We start from the raw sequence: 9163 nt of genomic DNA on the forward strand, positions 1-9163 counted from the left end.
TAATGTCAATTTGAACTCATTTAATTAAGTCTGCTAACGAAAATCACCATTATCTACTTAACTTGCTTGGAAATAAAAACTGGGAATTCAAAATACCGGAGCTGCAGTAGCAATAACAATCAATTTCTGATCTTCGACTGTAGCAGCAGGGCAGCAGCAGCAGCACCACCACTAGTGGCAGCAGCAAAAGTAGCTATTGCTACCGTCGCACCACCAAATCCGACATTCAGAATCAAATAGCTTGGAGAACAAACTCAGATAGGAAGAGTCAATGTCCAAATTTGCAAATTGCAACCTTGATCACAGTTGCAAGTTTCTCAAGAGTGATGATGATTCCATCATCGAGGAGAATAGAGAAGCCACTCTATGTTATAGCTCTGTTATGGCAAATATTGATGTTAAGGGTGATTAGGAAATAAATATTGTTAGCGTAGAAGTAGGGATAAATGACATAAATTTAGTGGGTCAAATATTAGGGATAAATGACATAAATTAAGTGGGTCAAATATGACTACTCAAGTCATGTGGAGAATATGTTATTTTTTAAAGTTTTTCCAAATATTTTCTTCGCACAAATGTTTGTGTGCGCATGTACATATATATATATATATGCTACTGGAAGTCAAATAGCATCAATAAAGCTAGCATCAATGTGCCTGTTCTGATGTTTCTTTAAACTTCAAGCCATCTTTGGTCACATATATTCTCTTCCAATCCAAGACAGCGTCAATTTGATTTCGTCACTCAATTTCTGGAAATAATCCTGGACCAAACAGAGATAAACTAACTTGAAATGCTACTCGAAAGAACAATTGAGTTGGAAGAAAGTACAAGTACACAACTTACCACCATCGACATGAATTTTTATCTGAAAATTACACATCTTATCACAAGGACCAAAAGCGAACATGATATGCCTCATGTGCCAGCCTATTTTAAGTCCATTTCAAAAGCAAATTGATTGATCATCTGAAAGAAAACACAGATTAGGAAAATTTAATGTCAAATTTATATGTAAAGAAAAGATTGAAACATAGAGTAAGCTAACAAATTTCTTTGATTACCACTCACCAGCAGAAGTTCAGAAAGGCTATAGATAATTGAATCTCTTGTTCTTAATTCATTACAACACATCCTCTGTTTCCTCCTCCGGCCACCATCATGACATTCACAGTTGATGAAATGGATGATTGATCTGAGTATTCTCTAAATCCTGCTTGATGGTGTGATTTGCCTTGTCATTTCAGCTGATCGAATTAGTGCAAACCGGCTCTTGTTGCAGTAGCGGAAGCAAAGTTCTCATTGGATTTTGAATTGATACAACATCCAGTAAGCCTGCTGGGTCAGTCTAATCAGTTTAAAGCTTTACATCAACAAACCAATACGCTGCACGAAAATTGCCATCTTTACAGTAAGTTAATGTTTTGCATCAACATCAATTGCGCGTACTCACAGGATTTGTGTGGTGAAGAATGAAGGCTTGGGAGCAATTGCATCTCCCTGTTTGTCTAGTTTTGGTAACTCTTAGATGCTTCTTCTGGCTAACGTTGGTGTTCTTAATTCATAAATAAAAACAAAGGAAAGCAAGGCAAGCAAGAAAAAAATAAAAGGGAAATCATGTACAAATTATAAGAGTTGGATACTGCAATTCACAGCCAATAAACTTCTTAAAAAGGGCTTTACATTTATGCATTGACTATATGTTAGCAGTAGCAGGGTGGCAGGTGAGGATTATGAAATTTTTACCTCATCAAGTGTATTGTTCTCTACGTTTCTGTGAAAAAATCTTGCCATTCAATTCCTGCAGGATCGGGCTCTTTTCGATCGGCCTTTATCTTTTCTCTTGCACTAGCTGTTGGAAGGCAACATCAAGCATCAAGCATCAATATCAATCACTTTGTATCATTTGAGGCATTGGTTTTGCCAGATTTATCTGCAGCCAGAAGCACAATGATTGAGTTTCTCCAGCTCGAATAGAAAACTAATAGTTTTGGCTTTGCAGATCCCTACACTAAGGCATAGGCTAGGTACTGCCATTCTTTTTCTGCCTAATTAAAAACAATTCCTTTTGGCTCAATCTATTTCAAAGCTACAATTAAAATTTGACTAAGTTTTGAAATTTCTGTTTGACATTACCCTTCACCCATAAGAGTGAAAAAATTAATGAGTTGAAAGTAAAATTAATAAGTAATAAAAAACTGGAATTAGAACCAACTATTCCTCTATGGTACTTAAAGTACCACTGGTTGTGTGTCATCAAAGTGATAGCGTCAGCTATTCTAGTAATGAAACAAATAGCTATCCTCATACTTGCATGTTTGCGTTTTAGATTCAACGAAAAGCAGAAATTGAATAGCTTATTCAATTAATCAACTGACCTTTCTTCCACAGAATCCGAACCGTATGTCTCGACGCGACGGATGTTGGCAATCTTGGACCACTCTTTTCCTTTATCCCTTTTGCATTCAGTTTTCAGCTTTGGACATTTGGAGATGATTAATTGCAAAAGTGAAGATGGAAGGCCCACCTCCGGAAAGGATGTGAGATTTGGGCAATCCTCGATCATCAAATATTCAAGAGAGGTGAGGTTTTCAATTTCGGCAATCTCTCAAGCGACAGATGAGTTAAGAGTGGTGGGCAGTATCATTACCTTCTCGTCTGGAGAACACTCTGCTTCATGACATCCGCTAATCGAGAGGCTTTGAAGAGAGGTATACCTGTGCAAGGCCCACTGGGTGAGTGCCTTTACAGTAATTGCAGGCATAACACATCAATTGCAAGTACTCCCAGGATTTGTGTGGTGAAAAATGAAGGCTTCGGAGCAAGTGTACCTCCAAATGATCCTCAAACGCCTATCGCATTGCATGGCTTCGATACTGTCAGAGCTCCCCTTATTCTTCTCTCTGTTCTCACCACCAGATTCCATCAAATTTGGTTTTCCTCTTAAATGTTGCTTCAAATTTGTTGCCATCTTTGTATTCTTGGGCCTCCATTTACCTCTGCATTACTAAGGAAAAAAAAAAGTTAAATGTGAAAACGCTAAATCTCAGAATAAAAAATGTTAAATTATTCAAGTACTCAGAATAAACTGTATAAAAAAGTTTGATGAAATGAATCATTTAAATATCCAATTGTTACCTCAATTAACTATCGGGAAGCATCCAACGAAATTCATGCAAGTGGAATAAAATTAATAAATCATTTTTATCCAGTGGGTTTCTACTCTTCAATTCTCATTTGAAACTTCATCTTGCATCTACCAAAGTCACTGACAAAACCAATGTGATACAAAATGTACATACGTCTTTGATCGTAACAACATTTTTTTTCAAAAAAAAAAAGCATATATATTAAAAACTAGCAAGGATTAAAATTTGGCTGATTTACAAATTTATTAATTTATTCTTATTATTATTTTTTTAATTATTATCACTCACCAAAAGAGTATAAAAATCAATTTAGTTAATAATGAATCATAAAAGTTCTGGAATTATAACCGACTGTATTAAATCAATACAAGAAGTACTAAACTACTAATTACCAACAAAGCATATGAATATATAAGAGGAGATTAAGCTCACAAAATAGAATCATCTGTCTAAAAACGAAAAAAGGCAGAAGCATAAGAAATCATAGAATGCATAGTAGTGTATATCCATAACAACAGCATATATGTATATATTAATTTGATTAAGCTAAAAGAGTTATTTGATTACCAAAACTTTTTCTACTTACTTTGATTACCAAACTCATTTCTACTCCAAGGCAATTCCCATTTTTAAACAGTCAACTAGCAGGGTTCTGAAAATTGAATTTAACTTAGGGCAGAGGATTAAGTGGATAATATAAATCAACTGACCTTGTTTGTTATAGAGGACGATCAGAGATGGAATGATGTAATAATTAATATGATCTACTCCTCTGAATCTGGATCATATATGAATTTCCTGTCTATTAAAACCATGGGGATGTTGGCAATCTTAGACCATTCTTTTCCTTTACCCCTTTTGCACTCTTTTTTGAGCTTTGGACAACCAGCAATTAATAACCCCAAAAGTGATGATGGAAGGCCCACCTCTGGAAATGATGTCAGATTTGGGCAATTGTAGATTTCCAAATGTTCAAGAGAGGTGAGGCTTTGAAAAGCCATTGAAGATAGATATCTCAGTTCCGACAATCCCGAAAACTCCAAATGAGTTAGAGAGGAGGGCAACATCATTCCCATCTCCTCGTCTGGAAAACACTTTGCTTCATGACATCCTTCAATAATCCAGAGGCGTCTAAGAGAGGTAAGCCTGTGCAACCCCCACTGGATGAGTGCCTTATACAACACTTTCACATCTCCACCAATAAAAAGCGATGTTAGATTGGTGGGAAAACCACCTTCTGGAAACGACACAATACTTGGACAGTCCCATATGGACAGATGTCGAAGAGAGTTGAGTTTGTGCATGTCATTGGGCAGGGCTTCAAGCTTCTCACATCTGCAAATTCCGACGATTAAAATGCTTTCGGGAAGCCCTCTTTCTCCCAGGGAAACAAGACTTGGACAATCAGATATCTCAATCCTCTGTAAACAGTCGAGATTGTATAGGCTATCGGGTATTGACCCTAGCTTTGGACAATTATCTATGTCTAAGTACTCAAGCGCCTCAAGTAGCTGGATTCCTGATGACAAACTGGTTAGCTCGGGGCAACGAATTATCTTCAGGCATTTCAGCATCCCAGATGAAGAAGATGAAGAAGGATCATCCTCTTCACCATCGACCAAATGCTGCAAGTTCTCACAATCCAATATCTCAAGGCTTTTAAGAGATGAAGACAGCTTGCTCCTTGCAATGAACGTCAGAGAATCACAATTGCTGATGTACAAGCTTTCCAGGTGTGAATTGTTGCCTACGATTTCCTGAGGCAAGGATTTTATAGTTCTGGCCTTTCCAATTCTAAGAGACTGCAGATTCTTGAGAAAAAAGTTGATCTCTGGAAATGAAACAAAACTTATGACACTTTCTTCAATTGATACCTCTTCAGACAACGTGATAACATGTAGCCCTTGTTCTGGTAATGGCTTCTTGGTTTCAAGCCATGACTCGATCTGGTCAGAATCGCTGATCCACAAAGTCTCTACTTGCTGAAATCCTTGCTTTAAAAATTTTCCAAACTCCAAAAGATTTGAAATAGTCACAGAGTTAGCAGCTGGACAATCATTATACATCATCCCTTTGCATCCATATATTTCGAATGAACTATTTGAAATAGTCATACAATCAACGGACTTATCATCGACTGGAGACATGCTGCACTCAAGTCCTTTGCATCCATCAATTTGTAATTTGCAGAGCTTCGGAAAACTTGAGAATGAAACCACCAACTCTCCACATTTACTAACAACAAGTTTCTCCAGTGAAGGCAGACACTCCGGCAATTTTCCAGAGAATTTGGGACATTCTACAATGGAAAGTTCGCAGAGGCTAGAGAATCCTGCAACAACACCATTTTTATCGAATTTGGTATCCCAATGCTCCCATTCCGGCAAATCCTCAAAGCAAAGAGTCACCAGTGATTGAAAAGGATTTGAGCAACTCTCTCCGTAAAACTCAACACCAATGCTTTTCAATTTCTTCAACCCATTAACAACAAGGTGTTTAAGTGAACTCAACAACCCGAGGGTCGGCAAGGATGTGCAATTTTCACAATTTTTTAAGGTAAGGACCTCCATCGTGGAGAATGATGGATTGGCTACCCAGGATGGAAATCTTACACCACCATAATGCCTGATTGCCAACTCTTTTAAATCTTTTTGAGTTTGCAACATGTCAAGTACATTTTCTTCTAGTGCTTCATCTCTTGAGTTGTCAAATTGAGACCCCCATTCTAAAGACAATGCTTTTAGATTCTGCTTCTCGCATAACATCGCTTCTCTTGCATCCTGTGAATCATGCACATTTTCTAATCCTGAGATACAAAGTTCTCCACGAAGGAACTTTAAGTTCTTCAAATCTTTCAAACCAGACGCAGCACCACCCTTGCCCACAATAAAATTAGACAATTTCCTGAGATTCTTCAATTCTTTCATTCCCCAGGGCATCTCTTGGAGTAAGTTTGCACCTTCTATGTCAAGATGACTTAAATTGATCAATTTTCTCATTTTGGCTGGCAACTTTATCAGACGAGAACAGTCTTTTAATATCAAAATTTCTAAATTCAACAGTGAACTTGTTGACTTGGGTAAGCTTTTTATACTAGTGCCAGCAAGGTTGAGGCACCTTAAAAGTCTCAAATCTGCGAATGAATGAGGTAACTCAATGACACAGTATTGTTCTAACGATAGCACCCTCAAATTTTTGAACTTTGGCAACAAATCATACAGAACTGCAGCAGGCATGTAATAAGGGCCTACATAAAATCTTCTGTTTAAAGGTAAAAATGTTCTTAAATGTTGCACTTCATATAGGAGGTCAAACTTATTTTTACCATCACACCAACCCTGGGAGTATGAATAATGGCGAACTCGTTCGAATCTTCTTGATGGCTTATTGGCCTCCTCTAACTTGAAAATGATTTCTCCCGAAACAAGTTGAGCAAGATCATGGACAAGGTCATGCAGCACAAATTTAGAATTGTCACTACTTGATGGTTGAAAAATCGACCTTGACACTAGATCATGAAAACATTCACTGACCCAGTCTTCCAACTCCTTACCCTTACTTGATTGTTGAATAATACCTTCAGCCATCCACAAGAAAACCAGTTCCCCCTCCGTGAATTCATAATCTTTGGGAAAAATTGCACAATAAGCGAAGCATCGCTTCAAGTAAGAAGGAAGATAATGATAACTCAGTCTTAACACAGGGTGAACGTCGCTTTGTTGAGGTAAGTTAGCCAATATATTTCTGTTCAATAATTCATCCCATGCATCTTGTCTCCTGGAACGTAAAAGGCCACCAAGAATCGCTGCTGCTAGAGGCAACCCTCCGCATTTTTCAACAACTTTGTTACGAAATAATTCCGAAATTTGATGTGCATTAATATCCCTATCATCAAATGCGTGCATTATGAATACTGACCAGCAATCTTCATTTGATAGGGCCTTTAGATTATAGTGTTGAATGGGTCCCATTGTTGATGCAACATGTGAATTGCGTGTGGTGACTATTATCTTACTATTGGGCGCACCGGCGATGAAAGGAGCTTTCAAGGTTGCCCACGAGTCGTAATTCTCGTTCCAAACATCATCCAGGACTAGCAAGAATTTTTTCCCATTCACTGCCTTTTTCAATTCAATCTGCACGTCATTTAAAGCCTTGAGTTCACAAGGCCTGCAGGTGATTGACTCCAGAAGTGCCCTTGAAATGCCCAGCACATCAAAGTTGTCGGAGAGACAGACCCAAGCTTTTATGTCGAACTTAAAAACTTCAACGGCCCTGTCATTGTAAACCTCCCGAGCAAGGGTTGTTTTCCCAACCCCAGCCATGCCGACAATGGGGATTACACGAAAGTTGGCAACACTTGGCTCATCGCTCAACACCATTGCAAGTATTTTAGCTTTATCATCATCTCTTCCATACACAGCACGTTCTGTCTGCACACTTGAACTGTGTGGTCTTCTCTGTGCAGCAGTAGCTGATGAAGTCCCTCCAGCTCCAGGAGTCAATTGCAATCCAAGTTCAATTCTTTGTTTACACAGATCTTCCATGCGGCTTGTGATATCTTTAATCTTGGTCCGCATGCTGGAGTTGAACTTAATAGTGCTAATTGGCATGAAACAACTGAAACAAGCTGCAGGGACCATTTTCCGAACTTTACTATCAGTGCTAGAACCAGGCTGATCGGGATCTTCCACCATCAACTTCCGCTCCAAAGCTTGAGTAGCAAACTCATCAAGAATGTCCTCGGCATCATAAGCCAAGTCTTGGAGATCGTCCAGCCACATCTTCACAGACTCATCCGTCAGCTGCTTTTCCTCTGCGTCGCTCAGCACGGCCTGAATCATCTTCAACTTTCTTTCCCAGTTCTTGAGCTCTGAAGATACTCCGCCTTGAATTTGACGGACAAAGTTGAACAAATCACGAGAAGCCAATCTGTCAAACAGCACATCAAGGAAAGCAGAAAATAAGAGCTCTGCCATGGTTTTGTTTGTTTGTTCGTTCGTTTGCCGGAGAGAAAGGGATCGAACGGGATTTAGTGAGAAACAGACGAGAAACAGGGTTTATTAAACTGACATGACAAAATGGAAACAAGTCTTCAAGAAAAGTAGATAGATTGATTAGGTTGAAAATAGCGAACGTGGATTCCTCCAGTTGCTGGCCTCCAATAATTCATAATGAAGCAACACTTGTAAAGTTCTGGTTTCTTTTCAAGCCGTGTGGACCCCACCAAACAATTTCAATGATAGTGCTCCAAAGGATTAAACATCTCTGCATGAGCTTCTATTAATAAATGTAAATTTAGAAATTCAAGGGTTGCATCTTTGAGAATTAATACAAGCCATTTTACAAACGCACCTAACTCTCTTTGTATTTGGTCTACTATAAACAATTTTATTACAAAATTATTTGGCGAAAAACATTTATTTACCTTGTTTCTTTAAATTATTTATTTTAAAAATCATATTTTATTAAATGCCATAAACTTTCATTTTACGCTTAAAACTTATATTTCATAGCCCATCTGCACAATATTAAATGGCATTGGTAACTAAAGGCTAGGAAACAAAGTTAACATGCGAACTAAGCTCTAAGCCTGTAATAAAGTTATTATTAAACTGTACTAAAAAGTTAATTAGTAGTTTCTTAATTTCAAAATAACGGATTTTGAATCCAATGTCATTAACCAAAACCCTTAACATTCCCACAATACAATACAGCGGCTGTAAATGTAACTCTTCATAAAAGTAAATTCCAATGGCCCTACAGGCTACAGGTTTTGTCGTCTGCATTTCCTTGCACTATATTCTATACCCATGTTCAATAGTCTTCAAATATTCTACGTAGGTGTTATTTATTTCATTTTAGAACGATTGGAATCAATATTCTACGTTTTTAAATTAAGCTGCTTTGAGTTTTTAAATTTATTGTGACATTTGTGCTTTGTGGTAAACGGCACTAACACTCAAATTAGTCTAGCAATAAAAATTGTTGATATAGGCTGTTTTGATATAGGC

The 9163-nt window shown here is 37.8% G+C and overlaps 1 protein-coding gene across 6 annotated transcripts; it reads right to left on the reverse strand.

Moving 5' to 3' along the window:
* Positions 1 to 534: 534 nt before the first annotated feature.
* Positions 535 to 8313, reverse strand: LOC18046250 (putative disease resistance RPP13-like protein 1). Of its 6 annotated transcripts, none has more exons than XM_024188088.1 (6): positions 3860 to 8313; positions 2832 to 3007; positions 2379 to 2717; positions 1072 to 1933; positions 847 to 969; positions 535 to 763 (listed from the first exon to the last, which is right to left on the reverse strand). In XM_024188088.1, the coding sequence occupies exon 1, from the start codon at positions 8126 to 8128 to the stop codon at positions 3914 to 3916; it is 4215 nt and encodes a 1404-aa protein (XP_024043856.1). In that variant the 5' UTR covers positions 8129 to 8313; the 3' UTR covers positions 535 to 763; positions 847 to 969; positions 1072 to 1933; positions 2379 to 2717; positions 2832 to 3007; positions 3860 to 3913. The 6 variants fall into 6 exon arrangements, with proteins under 6 accessions (XP_024043856.1, XP_024043859.1, XP_024043857.1 ...); XM_024188091.1 differs by having other exon boundaries at positions 1072 to 1335; positions 1747 to 1933; positions 2379 to 3007; XM_024188089.1 differs by having other exon boundaries at positions 1072 to 1386; positions 1747 to 1933; positions 2379 to 3007.
* Between the last annotated feature and the right edge of the window lie 850 nt (positions 8314 to 9163).

This window comes from Citrus clementina, unplaced genomic scaffold (assembly GCF_000493195.1).
Source record: "Citrus clementina cultivar Clemenules unplaced genomic scaffold, Citrus_clementina_v1.0 scaffold_3, whole genome shotgun sequence".
NCBI lineage: Eukaryota > Viridiplantae > Streptophyta > Magnoliopsida > Sapindales > Rutaceae > Citrus > Citrus x clementina.

What these genes read in the sequence shown, in the direction of transcription:
- LOC18046250 (XM_024188092.1), bottom strand. Translation starts at nt 8,128, where the DNA reads ATGGCAGAGCTCTTATTTTCTGCTTTCCTTGATGTGCTGTTTGACAGA.